At 34.9% G+C, this 24,411-nt stretch overlaps 1 protein-coding gene across 45 annotated transcripts in view; it reads left to right on the forward strand.

Moving 5' to 3' along the window:
* The window catches only part of nbeaa (neurobeachin a), a 340,332-nt gene that overhangs the window by 258,705 nt on the left and 57,216 nt on the right, over positions 1 to 24,411 (forward strand). For 13 of the 45 annotated variants that reach the window (XM_073913943.1, XM_073913947.1, NM_001013500.2 and 10 more), the window contains 10 exon segments: positions 88 to 1,104; positions 3,930 to 4,147; positions 6,243 to 6,396; positions 7,488 to 7,511; positions 9,148 to 9,231; positions 12,113 to 12,293; positions 14,629 to 14,753; positions 16,823 to 16,930; positions 17,010 to 17,178; positions 18,512 to 18,992. In XM_073913943.1, the coding sequence (XP_073770044.1) occupies positions 88 to 1,104; positions 3,930 to 4,147; positions 6,243 to 6,396; positions 7,488 to 7,511; positions 9,148 to 9,231; positions 12,113 to 12,293; positions 14,629 to 14,753; positions 16,823 to 16,930; positions 17,010 to 17,178; positions 18,512 to 18,992 (2,561 nt within the window). 45 annotated transcript variants of the gene reach the window in all.

A 24,411-nucleotide genomic window follows, 5' to 3' on the forward strand; every position in this document is an offset into this window, starting at 1 on the left:
TGTGTATAACCTAAGGGTGCAGATGATAAAAAGTAGACCAAGACTAATGTAGATTCACACTACAACCCTTGATCTTGACCCCTTTAGGTGACCTACGAGGCGCATAAGGAGTACCTGGCAAAGATGTATGAGGAATACCAACGGCAAGAAGAGGAGAACATCAAGAAGGGGAAAAAAGGCTCCGTCAGCACAATATCCGGCCTGTCTGCTCAACCCACCTCAGTCAATGGAAACCTGGAGATCCGCGAGATTGACGACACATCTCAGACACAGACACCAGAGAGCGAAGTGGACTACGGAGAGAACGCAGACTCTCGAATCCTACTAGCCGAAGCCAAAGGTCCAGAAAGCGAAGCCGAAAGTTCAGCCACAGGGGTTCGTGTAGAAGTCCACGACCTGCTGGTGGACATAAAAGCAGAGAAGGTGGAGGCCACTGAGGTTAAATTAGATGATCTGGATCTGTCCCCGGAGGTACTCGGAGGAGGAGGAGGGATGGAGAATGGCCCCCTGGTGGAAGTAGACTCTCTTTTAGACAGCGCATACTGTGCTGCAGTTCACAAGCTCAACGGGAGCCTTGTCCCCAAAGAGGAGGAAAGTGTCGTGGTGGGTTTGACTGAAGATGACGGGAACATGGGTCCTCTAATAACCCTCGCAGATGAGAAGGACAGTGTTCCCAGCAACAATGGCTTCCTGTTCCCAAAGGTGGATGAGAAGCTGCTTCCCTCGTTGGCGTCGACGGAGCCTCTGGTGCTGCCCAGTCCCGATCAACCCCCTTGCTCTACAACGCCACACACTTCAAGTGCCAGTGACGATCTCAGTCTGCTGGCCCACATGACATCTTGTGGTTCAGACCTGGTGCAAACCCCAAGTGGCCTAGAGGATGATGGGTTTAAGTTGCAGAGCTCCTTGGCAGACATCAGCACGCTGGCAGAGGCTGAGGCTCAAGCTGCGGCCCGGACAGCAGAGTGCTTAGAGCAGGAGTCTGGGGACGCCAGGGCTGGAAAGAGCTCAGGGGACGCAGCCAGCACCACTTCAGACACCGAGAGATCTGATGATGGAAAAGACAAAGAAATGAAGAAGATTCAGACCACGGCCACCACACAGGTGCGAATCACTTATTATCTCATTGATTGATTTTATTCTTCTTTTGGTTTGCTAATCAATGGTAATACTTGGTTATGTGTTGGTTATCTACTAGTTGTCCCTTTACTGTCTTGGTTAACTTAAGGATATGTACTAGCTATCCCTTTACTTTGTTAGTTAACATTAGGTTATGTACTAGTTATCCCTTTACTGTGCTGGTTAACACTAGGTTATGTACTAGTTATCCCTTTACCAACACGGTTAACACTAGGTTATGTGCTAGTTATTGCTTTGCTGTCTTTAACACTGCATTATGTACTTGTTATCCCTTTACTGTTTGTTTACATTCTGTTCTGTGCTAGTTATCTCTTTGTTGTCTTGGTTAACACTAGGTCATGTACTTGTTATCCCTTTACTGTCTTGATTTACACTAAGTTATGTACTAGTTATTGCTTTACTGTCTTGGTTAACATTAGGTTATGGATTAGTTATCCCTTTACTGTCTTGGTTAACATTAGGTTATGTACTAGTTGTCCCTTTACTGTTGTGGTTAACACCAGGTTATGTACTAGTTACCTCTTTACTGTTTTGGTAAACATTGTTATATACAAGTTTGCTCTTTACTGTCCTGGTTAACATTAGGTTACGTAATAATTACCCCTTTACTGTCTTGGTTAACATTAGGTTATGTACTAGTTGTCCCTTTACTGTTTTATTTAACATTAGGTTATGTACTAGTTATCTCTTTGCTGTCTTGGTTAACACTAGGTTATGTACTAGTTATCACTTTACGTTCTTGATTAACACTAGGTTATGTACTAGTTATCCCTTTACGTTCTTGATTAACACTAGGTTATGTACTAGTTATCCCTTTACTGTCTTGATTAACACTAGTTATGTACTAGTTGTCCCTTAACTCTCTTGGTTAACATTAGGTTATGTACTAGTTGTCCCTTCACTGTCTTGGCTAACAATTGGTTATGTACTAGTTACCTCTTTACTGTTTTGGTAAACATTGTTATATACAAGTTAGCACTTTACTGTCCTGGTAAACATTAGGTTACGTACTAGTTATCCCTTTACTGTCTTGATTAACATTAGGCTATGTACTAGTTATCCCTTTACTGTCTTGGTTAACATTAGGTTATGTACTAGTTGTCCCTTTACTGTTTTATTTAACATTAGGTTATATACTAGTTATCTCTTTGCTGTCTTGGTTAACATTAGGTTATGTACTAGTTGTCCCTTTACGTTCTTGATTAACACTAAGTTATGTACTAGTTATCCCTTTACTGTCTTGATTAACACTAGGTTATGTACTAGTTGTCCCTTTACTCTCTTAGTTAACATTAGGTAATGTACTAGTTGTCCCTTTACTCTCTTGGTTAACATTAGGTAATGTACTAGTTGTCCCTTTACTCTCTTGGTTAACTTACTCTCTTGGTTAACATTAGGTTATGTACTAGTTGTCCCTTTACTCTCTTGGTTAACATTAGGTTATGTACTAGTTGTCCCTTTACTGTTTTATTTAACATCAGGTTATATACTAGTTATCCCTTTACGTTCTTGATTAACACTAGGTTATGTACTAGTTATCCCTTTACGTTCTTGATTAACACTAGGTTATGTACTAGTTGTCCCTTTACTGTCTTGATTAACACTAGGTTATGTACTAGTTGTCCCTTTACTCTCTTAGTTAACATTAGGTAATGTACTAGTTGTCCCTTTACTCTCTTGGTTAACATTAGGTTATGTACTAGTTGTCCCTTTACTGTCTTGATTAACACTAGGTTATGTACTAGTTGTCCCTTTACTCTCTTGGTTAACATTAGGTTATGTACTAGTTGCCCCTTTACTGTCTTGGCTAACATTTGGTTATGTACTAGTTACCTCTTTACTGTTTTGGTAAACATTTTTATATACAAGTTAGCACTTTACTGTCCTGGTAAACATTAGGTTACGTACTAGTTATCCCTTTACTGTCTTGGTTAACATTAGGTTATGTACTAGTTGTCCCTTTACTGTCTTGATTAACATTAGGTTATGTACTAGTTATCCCTTTACTGTCTTGGTTAACATTAGGTTATGTACTAGTTATCCCTTTACTGTCTTGGTTAACATGTACTAGTTATCCCTTTATTGTCTTGGTTAACACTAGGTTATGTACTAGTTGTCCCTTTATTGTAATGGTTAACATTAGGTTATGTACTAGTTAGCTCTTTATTTTCTTGGTTAACATTATGTTATGCACAAGTTAGCTCTTTACTGTCCTGGTTAACACTAGGTTATGTACTAGTTATCCCTTTACTGTCCTAGTTAACACTAGGTTATGTACTAGTTATCCCTTTATTGTCTTGGTTAACATTAGGTTATGTACTAGTTGTCCCTTTACTGTCTCGGTTAACATTAGGTTATGTAATAGTTGTCCCTTTACTGTTTTATTTAACATTAGGTTATATACAAGTTATCTCTTTGCTGTCTTGGTTAACATACTAGTCATCTCTTTGCTGTCTTGGTTAAAAATAGATTATGTACTAGTTATATCTTTACTGCCATGGTTAACACTATGTTATGTAGTAGTTATCCCTTTGCTGCCTTGGTTAACATTAGGTTATGTACTTGTTTTAACCTATTGTTTACTTAAACAGTAAAGGGATATATACTACTTAGCTCTTTACTCTCTTGGTTAACACTAGGTTATGTACTAGTTAAATCTTTACTTAAGCACTATGCAAATAAACTTGAATTGAATTGAACTCAAATTCTTCAAAACATCTTGTTTCACTTAAGATTTGTAACAGCATGAAGGTGAGTAAACTAATGATTGAATTGGTGCTTTCCTGCAGGCTCTTCATGGACGTATGTCAGGTCAGATGGAGAGGGACCTGCGTGTGGATCTGGGTTTCCGGGGAATGCCTATGACTGAAGAACAGCGGCGGCAGTTCAGCCCAGGCCCTCGCACTACCATGTTCCGTATCCCAGAATTTAAGTGGTCACCCATGCACCAGCGCCTTCTCACAGACTTATTATTCGCCCTGGAAAGCGATGTACACATGTGGAGGAGGTATGAGGCTTTGTGGCCTACAGGAATAAGGTTTAAGGTTTATTTAAACTCCTGCATAGCTATACCAATATTAAATTATAGCAGAAATTACATCACAACAAAAAATAAATAAATAAACGTTTTACGTTTATATATATTCCACAAAAACTAATTATATTTATAAAACTTGCACAAATAAGCATATTTGTTTACATTAAAACATTGATATTAAACCTGCATACATCTACCCCAAGATTATAATTTATTTTTAAAAATATTTTACTGATATTATTTGTTAAAAAGTCGAGTTGACTAGACCCACAGGGAATCTGTGTGTAAATATGCGTAAATATATCTATTTATTTTTTATTAATACAGTGATATTATTAAATAATAAGCACATGTTCATATGATATATGCACAATACAGTTTGTAAAGTAATATTTTCTGTTTTTTAGTAGATCTATTATATGACAGACTTTCTAATTTGGATATGCAATACTTTTTTAGTTACAATACTTTAAAATTTTTCTGAGTAAATCAGCAGATTTTGTAAATACCTCTGCACATAAATAGTCCTCTGAAGTTTTTTTTTTTATAATATATTTACATTTACATATATTTACATTTTCAGAAGAATTTTTATTTATTTATTTATTTTTAACATTGTTAAAAATCTTTTTTTTTCATGTTTTAAGTTTTTAGTTACTATACTCTCTAAACTATTTTGCTTGAATCCACAGATTTTGTACGTGATTCTGCACAGAAATAGTCCTCAGATGTTTTTTAAATTTATTTTCGGAAGAATATTTAATTTTATATTATTTACATTGTGCTTAACAAAATCCCTTAATAGAAAGATCATGCAAAATCATTTACATTTTCATTTACATAAAAAATATATTTACATATTATTTAATACATTTTCAGAATATATATATATATATATATATATATATATATATATATATATATATTCGTATGTATGTATGTATGTATGTATGTATGTATATATATATATATATATATATATATATATATATATATATATATATATATATATATATATATATATATACTTTCAAAATCAATCCACATAAATCCACATATTTTGTACATAATTCTGTGCAGAAATTGCAAGAATTCTCTTGGGGTTTTTTTTCAGAAGAATTCTTTAATTATTTTTATTTTATTTTTTGTTTTTATTATTATTTTATTTACATTGTGCTTAACAAAATCCCAGTTTTTTTTAGAAGAATTCTTTAATTAATATTTTATTATTTGTTTTTATTATTATTTTATTTACATTGTGCTTAACAAAATCCCAGTCTTGAAAAAATCATTTACATTTTCATTTGCATATAAAGTCTATTATACATATATATTTTTATTTTAAGAAGAAAGGTTGTTTTATTTACAATTGTTTTATTTATTTGTTTTTACTTATTTACATTGTTTTGTTTTTCTATGTGTTAAGTTTTTAGTTACTATACTCTCACAATCATTCCACATACATCCACAGATTTTCTACACAATCCTGTTGTCCTCAAAAAATGTCCTCATATTCTGTCTGGTCTTACACAGTAAATAATGCAGTGTTCAACAATTCATTCAGGGTAACCAATTGAAGTAGATTGAACAGAAAAAAATGAGGTTGTCCCAAGAAATTGTGTCATTTAAACTCAATTCCCATAAGTAGTTTAAACGAGCAGCAAAATAGTTTTTGGAGTGTACACTAAAAATTCCTATCACAAATCGATTAAGGTAACTTAAATGTTTTTGCAAATTGAAGTAGATTGAACATGAAACAATTAAGTTATCCCCCAAAAATATGTAGTTTGAACAAGCAGTAAAATTATGTATTTGCGTGAAATGACCAACTGAGAAATCTAATATTGGTCTTTTAACAACCCAGTCCTCAACCCCAACCCTACCATTCCCCCTTTTATATAATCTCAAGTAAATGTCGTTCCAGAACCAACAACCATCTTACAACACAATTGTCTGTAACTTCTTTAGTGTTTCTTCACAGTAAGTTAAACATGTTAAACACTGTGCTGTACTCTTTACACACGTCTTCACTGTTGTCTTTTTCTCTGTTCTTTCTTTCTCTCAGCCACTCGACGAAATCAGTCATGGACTTCGTAAACAGTAACGAGAACATTATATTTGTCCACAACACCATCCACCTCATTTCTCAGATGGTTGATAACATCATTATTGCCTGTGGTGGGATCCTGCCGTTGCTCTCTGCTGCCACCTCGCCATCTGTAAGTGGCACACGAGCGCCCCCTAGTGGACTTCCACACCAGTACAACATCCCTAAAGCACTACTTTTAAGGGGCTATTCTAGGGGGGAGTACAGTTGGAAGGTACAGTTGAAGCCAGAATTATTACCCCTGTATATTTTATGCTTAACAGAAAGAAGTTTTCTTCAACACATTTCTAAACATAATAGTTTAAGTTACTCATTTCTAATAACTGCTTTATTTTGTCTTTGCCATGATGAAAGTATATTATATTTTTACTATATATATATATTTTTAAGATACTATTCAGCCTTAAGTGACATTTAAAGGCTTAACTAGGTAAAATAGGCAAGTTAGGGTAATTAGGCAAGTTATTATATAACAATGGTTTGTTCTGTAGACAACTGATTAAATTATTGCTTAAGCAGGCTAATAATAGTGACCTTAAAATTGTTTTTAAAAAATTAAATCTGCTTTTATTCTACCCGAAATAAAACAAATAAGACTTTCTCCAGAAGAAAAAATATTATCGGAAATACTGTGAAAAATTCCTTGCTCTGTTAAACATCATTTGGGAAATATATGGGAAAAGATTCACAGGAGGGGGAATTATTTTGACTTCAACTGAGTTTTTTTTATAAGAAAAAGTTGTTTCTGTTGTAGTGAATATCGCTGAATTTTTCAAATGTTGACAACAATGCGTATCTCGTCTTATACATATGAGGTGTCAGGACACATTTCAAATGTAGGAGTGCTGACTCCAGATCAGTTTTGACCACAGACAGACACATCCTCGAGTGCTGCTGATGGCAAATTTCATTCTCTGTTGGAGCTCTTACACTGTACAATACCTTAAATATGAACCCGATCCTTAATCTTGCTGCTTTCTTCTCCTTTGTTGTTTGACATCTTACCTGCAACCTAACCTTTTAAACATTTTTGTAGCTTTTTCCTAGTACTTACTGACTCGGTTGTTTAATAACCCTCTTTTCTTGCTGCTTTTTGTAGTTTGTATTGCTTCTCTAATTCCTTGCTACCCCTTTCCCTTTAATTCTCTCTCTGTTTTTTCTGTCTTTGTTTTTTCTGTTTGTTTGTTTCTTTTGCATGTACAGAGTTCTAAGGTTAGCGCAAACCCTGTAAGTTCCACTTTATTTACTCTTCTCTGACGGTCACCATCTTGTTATTTTTTCGTGATGTTGCATTTCACTAAAATCACTAATATTCATCAGAAAAATGAGATGCAATCCATTTCAGGTCTTATCATCTTTTTCAGCCTCAGACTATAAACGTCTTCATTTGTTTGATTGAATCACAGAAGTTTTATTATGTATTAAAGGTGCACTCAGTAATTGTTTACATTTTGCTGAAAAAAATCTCAGTCATCTAGGACTTGGAATAGAGATCATGCAAAATCACTCAATTTTTAATTTGCATATAATATATATTATACATTATAATATATATATTGCATATACATTTTCAGAAGAAATTTTATTTTATTGTTTAGATTTACAACTTGGTATAGAGATCATACTATATCATAAAATTTTTTATTTTTAACGTGTGTGTGTGTGTGTGTGTTATTATTTGTGTGTGTGTGTGTGTGTGTGTGTGTGTGTGTGTGTGTGTGTTATTATCATTTTTTTTAGAAGAATATTTTATTTTTTACATCGGGCTGACAAATATCGCAGTCAATAATCCTATTTTATTTTTATGTATATTTTTAGAAGAATATTTTTTTTTTATTTTTTTTTTTATAACTTTCAGAAAAATATTTTATTTTATATCTTTTTAAAAGAATATTTTATTTTTATTTTCAGAAGAATATTTATTTTTTAATAAATATTTTATTTATTTTATTTGATTTGATTGTTTACATTGGGCTGACCAATATCAAAATCATTCAAATATATATATATATATATAAGAATATTCTTTTGAATATTATTTCAAAAGAATATTTTATTTAATTTTTTACATCGAGCTGACCAATATCCCCGTTACTATTCTTATTTAATTTTTTTATATATTTTCAGCAGAATATTTTATTTTTATTTATTTTCAGAAGAATGTTTTTTTTTTTTTTTTTTATAAAATTTTTATTTTGTTTTATTTTATTTTATTGTTTACATTGGACAGACTAATATCAAAATCATTGAAATATATATATATATATATATATATATATATATATATATATATATATATATATATATATATATATATATATATATAAATATTTAATATATAAATATAATATAAATTTTTTCATTCATTCTTTTTCTTTTTTTTCTTTTCGTTTATTTTTACATTTTCTGAAGAAATTGTATTGCTTTTTAATATTTGATTCTAAAATTTAATGACATTTTTATAGATTGTTTCATTTATTGTATTTACTTAGAATTGTACATATTTACTCCTTTATTTGTAGAACTCTTAATGAGTGTTACGCAAGCAGAGTGCACCTTTAAATATGAGATTATTGATGTATTTCAGTGCAATTTCATCAGTTGTGATCTTTTCCAGGCTCTATGTGATCAGCCTAAGTGCTCATATCCGATAAAAGCAGCTTATCATACCTCCAGTATGTTTGTGTTTCATCATCAAAGTCTGTTATACACAACAGACCTGCACACAGACACGGATATTCAATCGCTAAGTAAATTAACATGCATCGTGGTGCTGTGCTGAGCTCCCCAGCTCTACTGGTCATTATTAAGGGTCCGTATTAAATGTCAAATCTATTTGTTCCCCTCTGTGTTGGCCATAAAGACGCAAGGAAGTTCTTGCTTACAGAAGGGCGCAAAAAGCAGTGAAGTTAATAGCCTGCCAGGAAGCTCTGGCACAGGGGTAGAGGTGGGTCCCCTTATACATACCCACAATGCACTGCTGTGCGACCTCTTATCCACTACTATTATGTCTCCTAGCAACAAGCACGTTTCCAGGTTTCAACATCAATTATGTTATTTTAAGCGCTCAATTGTCGTCACCATGCTTTGAGATTTATGTCTGGTAGAAGTTCATATCTCCAACCTATTTCAAAAGAGGCTTTTAGAAGAGCTTAAAAGTACATTCACACATTTTATAAAGCATAAAAATCTAACTTTTTATATTGATGTTGCAAAAATGGGGACGTGTTTGCAGACGCACTTCCTGTTCACACTCAAACGGGTGTCACTCCGGTTTGAACACGCTTCCCTATGAGGCTTTTCTGTCATACTGTGTGTATTTAAATGTGTTTGAGAGGCATGTTTCATGTACAGTTGGCCTGGCATTATTGATTCACCGCTTTTACACGGTTGTTTGTCTGATGGCACATCGTCACGTTTATAATTGTGTACTGGTGTGAGCACTTTGTGTCTTGTAGTGTGTGACTGTATCCCAAATCGCCCCCTATACTGTATACACATTCACCACTCCATACATTAGTCCACTAATATAGTCAACTTAAAAGAGTGGATGACAATGAGTGAGTTAATTCGAGCACTCAGAAGGGAGTTCATTAAATTCGATTTTCAACTTCTATGAAATAAAACATGATGGTGGTTTATAGTACATAATATTTTGTTTTTAACCACACTATAGTAAAGTGCGTTATACTGTATATATTATAGTTTTAACACGGTGTAATTATTAATGAATTATTACACAGTGTATTAATAGTGTATTAACTGTAGTGAACTAATCAAATGTAACTGTATACTGTAGTATTATTTAGTTTTTACTATAGTATACTGTGGTGAATTGTAGTATAATTCGACCTATAGTTTAGGAAACTTCAATATTGGGTAATTGTATGTATGTATGTATGTATGTATGTATGTATGTATGTATATCTTTAAAGTGTGAGTTATATATATATATATATATATATATATATATATATATATATATATATATATATATATATATATGTATATTAGTTGTTAGTTATTAGCTTATGAATGTTATGGGGACTTTATTCTAAAGTTGCAACTATTCCTCATTTTCTAACAGTTATTAAATGAAGAATAGTTGCAACTTTAGAACAACGTCCCAATAACATTCATAAGCTAATAACTGACACTTAACAAGTCTTTAGTAAGTAATTTTTTGGCTTAAGTAAAAATTAACAAGTAAAGCAGCTTGTTCATGATCAATTACTAATTTATTAGGTATGGCTATAAATCATTAAAATACACTTAACAAGTCATTTATAACTTGTTAACTAACAGCTTGTAAGTTATATGTTGGCTATATTGACCTTATTCTCAAATGTGGAAGTGCGTCTGTTTTCGCGATTGTCTTAGATCTTCCGTTTCAGTCGCCTATGGGAGAAATGACAAGGAATAATAAACGGTAAAAAACGGTCAAACTACTTGCTCTACAAACAAATGTTTACATGACTATACAGACCAAGTAGAATAATACAACAAGGAAATATCAGTTTGCAACATCAAACAACGAAACGAGCAGTTTTTAATGTCTAAAAATGAATGTAAGTGAATGAGACCGGAAGTCTCGTGCCAAAAAGATTCAAATGGCAGCGCCCGCTCGTCGGCGGAGAATAAGGTCAATATAAGGCACAGTTATAAAAAATTAACAAACTACACTGCAAAAAATGCTTTTCTTGCTTAGATTTTTTTGTCTTGTTTCTAGTCCAAATATCTAAAAATTTCTAAATCAAGAAGAATTTCCTAAACAAGCAAAACATATTGTCTTGTTTTGAGAAATAATATGCCAATATTAAGTGAGTTTTTTCTTAAAACAAGCATAATAATCTGCCAATGGGGTAAGCAAAACTAATCTTACGTCAAAAGAAAAAACAAGATGAATTTGCTTACCCCATTGGCAGATTATTTTGCTTGTTTTAAGAAAAAATGCAGTGTGTGCTTTTGCAAAATAAGGAAAACAAACAGGGTAGGCATTCTGTCTTTTCTCTCTCCGTGAACTGCTTTTAGAAACGCGTCAGTAAAATGCGCTGAAACTCTGCGAATACAAAACGCACACAGATAAGACATGTATTTCTAGAAAGCCTAAAGTGTCTTCTTTTAAACGCAGCTATGCATGACATTTTTCCTTGGAGCACTGTACAAATGTGGCGGTGCTATTGACGCATGCTCAGGGTCCCTATGCGATATCTAGTGTATATATCTATGAGTGAACATCTGTTGTGAACTTGTTATTGTGGTGCATTCTGGGATTAATTTAGTGCACTTAAAATTAGTGTGAAAACAAAATTTGTAATATTTATTTTTCTAGCGCACAATGTTATTCTTTAGGTGAACAATTAGTCTGTGCAAATTAATCCACTGAAATAAACTGTAAATAAAAATAATCTTCAATCAAATCTGACATTTTACTCCAGCATTTGGGCTAGTAGTCCTTCTCTGTTGACGTCAGTTTGACGGTTTCACCCACAGTATTCTTAGCCACGCCACTCTCATCATTAGTTTGCTATGAGCGAATGATGTTCAACAACGAAAGTCCCGCCTCCTACTTAATATTCCGTTTCAGTTGAAAGTACATCAGCATACTGAAATAAAAGTCTCTGTAACTTCCAGTTCACACAGACTTTAAGAACGTCCACTATTTTTCGGACAACACTAATTAGCTGCTCCCTCACTTATGCAATAGTGGACTTTTTATATGGGTATATGGGGCGATCTTGGATGCAGCCTATTTTCCTGCTTTGAAAATGAATTAGGATGCTTTTCTAAACTTCTGGAGTTGGGTTATGTGTATGTGTGCATGACAGACGGAGCTTGAGAATGTGGAGGCGACTCAAGGCATGTCATCAGAGACGGCGGTCACGTTTCTCAGCAGACTGATGGCCATGGTGGACGTGTTGGTGTTTGCCAGTTCTCTGAACTTCAGCGAGATTGAGGCTGAGAAGAACATGTCTTCAGGTGGACTGATGCGCCAGTGCCTGCGATTAGGTGTGTATGAAGCATCTTATACCGCATAGAGTTATATTAGCCCTCCTGTATATCTTCCCCTAATTTCTGTTTACTGGAAAAAAGAATTTTTTTAAACAGATTTCTAAACATAATAGTTTTATTAAGTCATTTCTAATAACTGATAGGTTTTATCTTTGTCATGATGACAGTACATAATATTTTACTAGATATTTTTAAAGACACTAGTATACTTGTAACTGGGTTTATTAGGTGAATTAAGCAAATTAGGGTAATTAGGCAAGTCATTGTATAACAATGGTTTGTTTTGTAGACAATTAAAAAATATATATTGCTTAGGGGGAAAATAAAATTGACAACCCGGGCTCATTGTGGAAACGAAGCCTCGCGGACGTTTCTGCGAACCGCGATTTACGTCCCGGGAGGTATGTATTAGAGCGGTTTTAGTTGGCCGCTGTGCACGCTTTTTCGCGTCTCGGTAGCCCGCCGTTCGCGCCCGCGCTGTTCTTGCGCGAAAAGCCGCCGGATCGGCCGCCCTCCTCTTCCTCCTCCTCCTCCTCCTCCTTCCCTAAACCCAAGCGACGGTTTGCAAAAACCATCCAGAAAGAAAAAAAAAAGCAAAAGCCCTCGTCTTCGATTTCGACCGCGTTTCTGAATCCCGCCGCGTTCTCGCCCTTATTTTTTGGATTCTGTTTTTCATCTTACCTGATTTCCAGAACAGCTGTTCCCCGGACTCGATCCCGGTCGTCGTCCCCGCGGCCGGCTCCTCCTCCTCTCCTCCTTCGGGGCCTCAGCTCCGCTGACGCAACGCTGTGAGCTAAGCGGACAAACTGGTTGCATCAGGAAAGCCCTCCACTCGGAGGCGAGCCGTCGGCCGGCGAGCGCGAAGAGGAGGAGCGGAGCGGCGCCACACCGCCCTGCAGCGTTCGCTCAAAAAAAACTAAACGCGGCCTTACGTACCTCCGGCCACGTAAATCGCGGTCTCCTGAAATGTCTGCGGGGCTACGTTTCCAGAATGAGCTTGGGTTGAATATTGACCTTAAATCTGCTTTTATTCTAGCAGAAATAATAAAAATAAGACTTTCTCCAGATGCAAAAATATTATAGGAAATAGTGTGAAAAAACTCCTTGCTCTGTTAAACATCATTTGGGAAACATTTGAAAAAAAAAATCACATGGATCACATGAGCGCTAATCATTTTGACTTCAACTATATATGTTTCTAGATATTTACTGTGTGCGGCAACAAAAACATCAACTCAAACCATACTTCTAAAAATATATGAGGCATAGGACACAACTCATACACATTAGCTGTATTTTTATCTCCATTACTAGTATAGGATTTTGTTTTGACACTTTCAACTGTATTTTGTGCATTATGTTGCTTGTTTGAGTCTGAAAAAGATCTGCAAAGTTGTTCTCTACAGCACTCTTTCTGAACTCTCTCAAATACCTTGATTGTAGTCCTGCATTTTCTTCCAGAAATATGTATCTGAACATAAAATAGTTTAGTTAACTTGCATATTGTAGTTGAGCATTATCATAATGATATTTCTTACAGTATAACATTTCCCTATAGAAAAGTGTTATTTTTATTTTTATTAGCCATGATTTAAAAAATTCTTCATGTCTAAGAGATGCTGCATCTTGATACACATCCAATTCCTTCTTCAATCATTTGCATTCAATGACCTAAGCAGCATCATGTGAACTTTAGTGTATTTTTGATCTTATACTTTGTCTGTATTTGACAGTTAATGCAAAAAAGAATTGAAAACTTACATGACGGCTCGTCCGACATCTTGCTTATTGTCTCTGTGCTCATAAGTATGTATATAAGGAGTTTAAACTGACAAGACCAAGGTGTGCAACCCCCTTAAGAGTCATGAGCTTTTAAGGTACCACCCTCTTCTAGGGAGACAGGGAGTAGCAGTTAATTCACATTTAAAGAGACACACAAACAAAAGAAGGTCTTTTTGCTTGTGCCAAAAGGGACATTAAGAGCAGACAGTAGTGTAATAAATGATCCATATTATTTTTGAGCTAAAACACCAGGAACCTTTATCTCAAAAAACAAAAACATTCTTTAAGCTATATAAAATAATATTAATATATTGTTATAATATATTATTTTTATTTATAAATATATTACATTATATATTATTTGAAATTCTAAAATATTTCTGTGTTACTTGTGAATGCTAACACATAAGTTTTAACGCATAAGCAAAACATTTTAAATACTTTACCGCCCTCATTTGCCTTGCCATTTCATCCTAAGTGTGGTGCTGTGTCTTTTATGTGTGTGTTGTGAATTTAATGAGTTGTAGTGAATGTGTTTTTCTCTTGTCAGTGTGTTGTGTAGCAGTGAGGAACTGTCTGGAGTGCAGGCAAAGGCAGAGAGACCGAGGCAGTAAAACCTCTCTGCCAATCAGCAAAACCCAGGAGAACCTCCAGACCGCAGCGTCCGCCAGCAAGGTTAAACACACACACACACACACACACACACACCTGCACAAAAGCAAACTCACATACACATGCAGAGAGCATCCACATGTTTGTACCAGAGAGTTTCAACAACACATCAGAAGCATCGTTTACACCTGGTATCAATGATACACTACCAATATCAATATATATGTTGTAGAAATAAAACCAAATAAATTCATTATCCATGTTTTTATATTGTTTTAATTTACAGCTATATTTTAGGGGTTATTGTGTTTTTATTTCCTGCATAGCAATACCAAGATTGAATTATTGCAAAAATTAAATCCCATACATCAATACAAAATACCCCCAAAATATATATTTCTATTTAGTTTTTCCATCTTAACAATTTATTATTTGATTACAAATAAGATTTTTGACATTTCAAATACTTCAATGATGCAATTACCTGATTCCTCTGCATTAAAATGTTTGTTAAATGAGTTTTCTAGAATAAAGTATTTACATCCTAAAACTATCTGTATGCTTAAGGGCTCAAAAAAATATAAGAAATTATTGTTTGTATTTATTGCATTCATAAAGTCTATGTAAATTGTGTTTAATTGATTTCCATATTTGCTAATTGTTTTAAGTAAAAATAGGCATCATAATAAAAAAAGTGTGCAATATGTAAATTGCATCTTATTTTGCAACATTAGATTTTGTTTTAAATGTAAAAAAACTTAACAAAAAAGGCTAAAATGTCTGAAATTTAAAAAAATATATAATATATTAGGCCTTAAAAAGTCTTAAATTTGCTGAAATATTGTGTTGTAGGTCTTAAATCATTTTAAGTGTAGTTTCAAACTAATTTCGAGAAGAGCATGTGATATGATTGATCGCAGCTGGTCTCTCATCCGCAATCAATTATAAGCCAAACTCACAATAAATAGCCCATCTCGCCTTACTCTCTTATCTTCGTTTTTGAAGAATCCCTTCTTCCACCCTTTCTCTCCTTTACCTGGGGAGCTCTCGAGAACTAGCTGATCTCGTACCTCCTTACATGCTCATTGACCAGGCAGGAGAAAGCCCTTGGCTCAATTATCTCAGAGCTCAGGATTCTCTCCCGGGACAGCATGTCTATTAATATCAAGCAATATCTAAGTGTGAACTCTTGAAACAGGTCCTAATTTTTCTATGACCCATGTAAAGCTAACTAAGTGGGCCAACACTCATCCAATCACCAACAATCCATCTCAATAAAACTTTTAACGAATGTTTTGAACGAATGTTTTAAATGTCAAATTTGCTTAAAAGTTCTCCATGTACTAATTGTTACTTGCTGAGCACACTGACCTGGACAGACTATATTTGCATACAATTAGTTTATTTTAAATGTAATAAAAAATTGTTTAAAAATATAAATATTTAATACTTTACTATTTTAGGAAAGAACTACATTAATAGACTTTTTTTTAAATTGAGGCAAGTAAAAATCTTTTCCATTGGTCCAACCAGGCCATTAGGAAAAAATCCTCCGCGTTTAGCCCTGTATAATTGTAAAAATTTAATTCCTAATGGCTTTAAAAAGGTCCTAAAATGTCTTGAATTTGACTTGATGAAACTTGCAGAAACCCTGCCCTCGACAAAGGCTTTTCTTTTTTTAATTTTTGTCTTATTTTTAGTCCAAATATCAAACAATTCTTCAATCAAGAAGCATTTTCTAGTCAGCGCCAATAGCTTAGTGGTTAAGTGAGCTGACGTGTAGCATTGTGGTGCTCACGGTGAGTTCGATTCCTAGCTTGAGGTCCTTTGCCTGCCCTCTCTGCTCACAATACTTACCTGTCTGTAACCTCCACTGTCCCATCCTAATAAAAGGTAAAAAAAATAAAATAAAACAGATTATTCAAAAAGAAGCATTTTCTAGACAAGCAAAACAAAATATTGTATTGTTTTCAGAAATAATAAATCAGAATCAATGGAGTTTTTCATTAAAACAAACAAATCTGCCAGATAAATAATAATATATATAAATATAAATAAGATAAGATAAAAAATAAGATAAATACAATAATACCAAAAAAACAATAATTTCTGATGGACTCTTTCTCACTCAGACTGTCATCCAGAATGTCCCGCGTAACCTTTCCCCCATCAAAGACCCGGACCGTCTGCTGCAGGACGTGGACATCAATCGTCTGCGGGCCGTCGTCTTCAGAGACGTGGTGAGACATTTGCTTACCTGAAAGGTGAATGTTTAGGTGGACAGAAGAGCGACTGCTGACCCTGCTGTTTGTTCATTAGGATGACAGTAAACAGGCTCAGTTTCTGGCTCTTGCTGTCGTTTACTTCATCTCTGTCCTGATGGTGTCCAAATACCGGGACATCCTGGAGCCGCAGCGGGAGATTGGCCGATCCAGCAGCCTATCAGGGAGAAGCATCCGACAGGAGATTAATTCGCCCACCAGCACAGGTCAACTTACTGCACAAAACAGGGCTTTTACATGCACAAGTGTACTAAATCAATTCTTAAGGTCTATGTTTTTATTTTTTAAGATCGAAATTTCAAGATTTAATTTTCGGTTAACACTTTATAACAACTGCACACTATGAATCATATATTTAGCATTAGCTAAATAGTTAATTAATCATTTGTGAAGCATTAACTACGTTAATATACATTAGTAAGCAGTTTATAACTACATCTACGAACGCTGTGTTCTTGACTTGCATAATATGCCATAATGATTGTGTTTTCATACTTTGTTGATGATGAATTTGTCAATACTAAATTAAATATTGCAATATTTAAAAAGCAGTTATTTAAGGGTAACTGCAAGTTTTTTATGAATACGTAAATGATTACAAATTAGCATTAATATCTTATTATTCAGCCAAAAAATGCAGGTATCCACACTAATCCTTCATGTTAACTCAAATTGGTTAAAGCCCTGCTTACACTGTGAGATTTCACCCACAATTTTGTCATCTGAGTGAAATTTGGGAAATCCTAAAAGATTTCTGAAGTCCTAGGCTAAAATCTGTGATCTTTGATCGTTGGTTTGACATGATCACAGAGAGCCGCTTAATGCCTGTTGTGATCAGACTTTTCCTTCAATGAAGTTCTGGCAGTGTCAGAAGATTTCGGACAATTAACTGCAAAGTGTGACAACAGCTGCGATCAGCGTCAATCCAAGAACTAATAGGAGTGCCGAATCTGATGACGCAATCCGTGCAACAAATTAAAAAGACCGCGGGGAAGTGTCAAACCTTTTTTTTCCTTCCTGGTTTTATTATTGAGCCACGCTGTGAGCAAAATTGCCGCTACAGATTGTTTACCTTTGCTGTGAGGATAATGAAAGTGTCACAGATGGACGACGTCAAATTCCATGGGAGCTTTTGTCCATGTTTGGCGCATCTTCTGGCTTTTTTTTAACGATCTAGGCGCAAAGTCTAAAGCGCAGAGACGGAAAAATTCGCAAAGTCCGTCTTTCATGTAACATATCTACTGAAAGACATTATATTGTACAGAAATAACATAATATTTGCATATTATTTAATAATATTAATGACATGAATGTGAAAACTGACATTAATATGTGCACACATTTACACATCAGTAAATAAATAGACTCAATGACTGAGCTAAAAAATCAGCAGAAAACTGTGTGCCCTTTGTAATAAGTAAATGGTGTGATGTTACGTAATTGTGTTAGTTAATGCTTTGTTTATTGCGCATTAAAATAAAGTGTGAGAGTTTTAGTTTTCCTTTCTAAAATAACCTTTACATGTGTGCAAAATTACAGAAAACCCATCGTTGTTCTCGGACGGTGTTCGTGGAGAGCGTCAAGCCATGACCCCTCTGGAGGATCTGCCTCTGGAAGCCTCGCTGCCCCACACAGACTCTGGGATTGGGGAGGAGCAGGTCACCGGGGCCCTGAACGGCTCCGATTTGGTCACAGACCACCACAGTGGCCTGGTGGGTGGCGCCGGAGGGCCCGACGCCATGAGCGAACTACTCTGCACGCTGTCGTCTGAGGTGCGCAAGTCCAGCGAGTCCCTGCTGGAGTCTCCTCCTGGAGTGGAGGTGCTTAAACCGGCTGCCTCCATCTCCAGCATCAGCCAGGCTAACAAGGGCATCAATGTAAAGGAGATCCTGAAGAGTCTGGTGGCGGCACCGGTGGAGGGAGCAGAGGCGGGACCCGAACCACAGCCGTACCACCCGGACCCCGCTCTCAAGAGGGAAGCGGCGGCCATGCTGCCCATGCAGTTCCACTCGTTTGACAGGTGAGCAGATCTGCTGCTGTTTCTGGAGCAAAACTAACACAAGATGATTATTTACATGTGCTGGTACTCTGTGTCACACAAACCTTAGTAGCAAACAGTGTTATTTAGATAATTAGTCAAATAGTTGCAGTTCTAGACATATTGAGCTGAAGGTTAAATATATAATATTGTATAGTATTTACAATATTTAATATTGAATAATCCTGTAGGCTAATATTAATTGACCGTAGTACAAACCCACAATTCATTGAGGATTGAGAAACAATGGTATGGTTCTGCTGAAAAATATTTTAAATTATTTATCCAAGCAAAATTTCATGTTTTATGTTAACATACAGGGGTTGAACAATGAAACTGAAACTCTGGCCAATTTAGTGTTGGTGGTTTCATGGCTAAATTTGACCAGCCTGTTGGCCAGTCTTCATTAATAGTACATCCAGAGTAATAGCACAGTTTTGCTTGAAATATTGCAAAGCGATATCCGACAAAAGTCTTGTCATTCATCCCAGTTTTAAGAGCAACACATAATAACTTGACTTCTAGTTGATCATTTAGGAAAGTGGCAGAAGGTCGATTTTTCTGATGAATCATCTGATGATCTGCATCTCAATCATCACAAATACTGCAGAAGACCTATTATAACCCATGTGGACCCAAGATTCTGACAAAAATCTGTCAAGTTTGGTGAAGGAAAAATCATGGTTTGGGGTTACATTCAGTAAAGGAGTGTGCAAGAGTGGATGGCAACATCAACAGCCTGAGGTATCAAGACATATGTGCTGCCCATTACATTACAAACCACAGGAGAGGGCAAATTCTTCAGCAGGATAGTGCTCCCGATACTTCAGCCTCCACATCAAAGTTCCTGAAAGCAAAGAAGGTCAAGTTGCTCCAGGAATGGCCAGCCCAGTCACCAGACATGAATATTATTGAGCATGTCTGTGGAAAGATGGACGAGGAGGAATTGAAGTTGAATCCAAAGACTCTTGATTGACTCTGGGAGTCCTGCCAGAACACTTTTTTAGCCATTCCAGATGACTTTATTAGTAAGTTATTTGAGTCATTGCAGAGATGTATGGATGCAGCCCTCATGGGAGTGATAGACAATCTTCATTATTTTTCCACTGCACCATGACTTTATATTCTATACTGGACATTATTTCTGTTAAGTGACAAAACTTTTGTTTAAGCAAAGTCAGACCTTACTGTCCTAAATAAATAATTAAAAATCAAGGCATGATCTTTTTTTTTTTTTTTTGTAAAATAAGCAAAATATACTAATCTCAAAATATACTAATATACAAAATATACTAATCTCCACTTCTGGTTTCAAATGATCAACTAGAGTTATTATTTATTATATAGAGATCAAAAAGTTATTATTTGCTGTTCCTAAAACTTGGATAAGCGACAAGACTTTTGTCAGGAAGTGTACTGTTCTCTGATGAGTCCATCTTTACTGTCTTTCCCACATCCGGGAGAGTTACGGTGTGGAGAAGGTCCGTGTATCATCCGTTCATTTGATTATTCCTTTTATTACGGAAAACGAAACATCAGAAAAACGATGAATATTTCGTTTTTCTGTTTATTCTGTAGGCAGAAAAAACGGAAACTCATCTGTTATTCTGCTTATTAACTTAAAACGAAATATTAAAACAAACACAAAACCAAAACGAAATAATGAGTCAAAAAATGGTCCGTGTACGGTCCGTGTACGTTTTGTTAATTTGTTTTCCATTTTCAAACGGAATAAAGGAAATGGAGAAAACGGCCGTTTTTCCGTTTTTCTTTTGCTCACGAAAAAACGAGATTTTGGCTGGATTTTCGTTTTTTGGTTTAGGGCAGGAAAACGGATAAACGACTTTAAAATTCATTTTACAAATGTAGGCGGTGCTGAAACGCCCACTTTCCTCTAATTGGTCAACCAAATCTGCGCTCGTGACGTCACCCTCAAAATAAAAGCCTTACACGCAGGCTTTTAATTATTATTATTTAATTATATATTAACTAAGTTTACATAGTCTATCATTTGAACCACACACAGCAGGCTTACATCCATTGCGTATGTATGAATTCAATAAAAACGTAAATCAGCAGAATTCTTAGACATTTGACATTAAAATAAGGTCATAGTTCACTGCCAAGCTTCTTGCTGCTGTGCACCTGATGCTGAGCAAAGAAAGCCATTTCCGAGGAACACCTGGTTTACATGATTGTTTTAGAGCTATTGTAGGCCTAAATAATAGCCTACTCTGTATAAAATAATAATTTATTATTATTTTTATTATTATTATTATTATTATTATTATTATTATTATCAGTTACTAGTGTTTTTATTGTTTGGTGTGTTTTTTTTCTTTTTAATAGTTGTTAGCAGAACCAGAATAAGAACACTTTGGGCCCTGCTATAAAAACAAAGGGTACCATTTGTTTTCATTTATTTCTTCCTATTTTAATTATATATTGTAATTATTTATTTGATAATTAATACTATTTTATTGCAACGCCAAAGTAGGCCTGTCTTATTATTTTTTTATTATTAAATTTGCTGTTATTGTAGGCTAGATGGCAGGCTTTAAATATTTTAAATAACATTTACTCATAACCTTACTAATTCGAGAGCCGAACCTAAAAAAAGTTTAAGTGCAATAAGCCTGTACAATAAAGGGAGCTGCAATGCATATTTCTAGCGCATTCTTTCACTCAACAATTATTGCTGGAATAATGAAATAAATTTCAAATTAACTAATTAAACACATGATAGTTGATAAAAAAATTGTGTCTAGTAGTTCCGACAAACAGATGAGCTCGCTACATGTGCGTTGCGCTAATAATTTGACATTTGCTCTTCTTATAAGGTTAGTGATACGTATTTTAAATTAGTATTGCACATTATTCATTCATTTTCTTGTCGGCTTAGTCCCTTTATTAATCTGGGGTCGCCACAGCGGAATGAACCGCCAACTTATTTAGCAAGTTTTTACGCAGCAGATGCCCTTCCAGCCACAACCCATCTCTGGGAAACATCCACACATACACACTTATACGGTACGGACAATTTAGCCTACCCAATTCCAGTGGCGCCCCCAGAAAATTTTCTCAGGGGTGGCCAGAAGAGGCCGAACCAAATCTTGGGGTGGCACACAAAAAAATAATGAATTAAGTGTAATGTTATAATTTTGTTTCTGGTAAATGAAATAATGTAGTTTTTATTCATTTAATTACTTTTTCTTGAAATATTGCAATTTATTCCTTGAAATAATTCAGGAAGTACATGTGCAAACCAAACAAAAATCCATGTTTAGTTTAAAAACACTTTTCATATATATATATATATATATATATATATATATATATATATATATATATATATATATATATATATATATATATATATATATACTGTATAAATAACTTTTTTTATGTGCTTTTATTGTACATCATACGGTATATGCCATGTCTAAAATTAATGAAGATTAATGAGTTTATTATTCCCAGAGATGGGTTGCAGCTGGAAGGGCATCCACTGTGTAAAAATGTGCTAGATAAGTTGGCGGTTCATTCCACTGTGGCGACCCTGGATTAATAAAGGGACTAAGCCGAAAATAAAATAAATGAAAGAATAATGAGTTTATTAATAACCCAAATAAAATGAACAAACTGAATGAAAGGCATTACTATATACACACGCACTATACCTAATAATATAATTTATCCATATTGCTTTTTGAGCCATTTCGTTATGCAGCTTCATCTATTGATAAACTGTACCTTAAGGTAAATATTAAATTGCCATTGCTGTCTATTGAAGGTGTGTGCGTGCTGTCAACGATGATCGGAGAGGGTAGTGGCGGTTCTAGTTTAAATGACACCCTGGGCGAACCACCATATACACCCCACCTCCTTTGAATTGTTAGATTTGTTATTCAATAAATATAACAATTTATTTATATTTATTCTAAATAAATACAATTAGTATTAAGTAAAGTAAAGAACCGTTATTGTCATTGTAGTTATACAACGAAATTTGTTTGGTAACTCACAGAATTGTATTAAAATACAATTAATATTAGTATTATTATACAATTATTATTTTACATAAATAACAGAAATCAATCCTAAATATTACTGGAAAACAACAACTGGAGTGATATGCCAAGATCACTTAAGAAACCTTTTGCATGAAAATTAATTATGACAATTCTAAATAATACAAAAAAATGTATTATAGAATTATCTGTGGTCTTAGACCAGATCATGGCTGAGAACTCATGTTATGAAGTCTTACCTCCCTGAATCATTATCCCTCCTTTCTGCTTTAAAGGCATGCTTAGTGAAAGTAACATCATCATCATCATCATCATCATATTATATAAACTTCAGTCGACTTTCAAAACTCGCTGCGTGCCGACACCTCTGCACAAAAGGCTGTTACTCCGTTTCACGGCGCATGAACGGCGCCTATTTTGTCGGCGTGTATGCAAACAACCAACCGGGATTCACACGGGAGTGCATGAGGCGCGCGGGAATGGTTTTCTGCGCGCATGCGTCAGTTTGCTTTTACCAGCATTCGCCACTGAAACAGCACTAAGGGGAAGAGACAATGAATCAGCTACATCAGTAACACCAACAATAATTTAGTGGCTGCATTTTATTTATTTAAATATTGGGAATTTATAAGTACTTTTAAATCAATAATGTCAACAGCAAAATTATATTGGGGTGGCCACAGGGGTGGCCAGAGTTTACCGAGGGGTGGCCGTGGCCACCCCTGGCCACCCCTTGGGGGCGCCCCTGCCCAATTCACCTGTACCGCATGTCTTTGGACTGTGGGGAAAACTGGAGCACGCGGAGGAAACCCACGCGAACGCACTACACTACTGAATTAGACACACAATCTCAAAAAAAAACTTGATGCTTATTTACATTATCTAAAGTCATTTCTTACGAGGTAGGATCTGTTGTTATATTATATATTTTCGTTTTAATATGCAAATAATTTTCTTTAATTTGTTATAGGCCTATATTGTCCCTCATTGCATAAAATAACCAGTCTTTGTATTCAATATGTTTGTAAATTGTCCATCCAGTTTGACGCAAGCTAAACAACATTTTGGCCTGTTTTGCTTATTAAATGAGTGATTTTCACGGAGAAACAAATCATCCATCCACACAGTTTTGTATAGGACCTGTGTGAACAAAAATATACACTTCATCATAGCCTATAGGAAAATGTATCTGTTTAGAACCAATTTTGTGTTGAATAATTAAAAATATTAAAAATACAATTAAAAAAAAAGGAATAACATTTGAAGTGCAATGCTTGAAAGATCCAATACGCTGCATGCAGAGCCAAAACAAAAACTGGTTTGTTTGTTTAATAAAATAATAATATGAAATTAAAGTGAAATAGTTCCAT

This window comes from Danio rerio, chromosome 10, assembly GCF_049306965.1.
Source record: "Danio rerio strain Tuebingen ecotype United States chromosome 10, GRCz12tu, whole genome shotgun sequence".
NCBI lineage: Eukaryota > Metazoa > Chordata > Actinopteri > Cypriniformes > Danionidae > Danio > Danio rerio.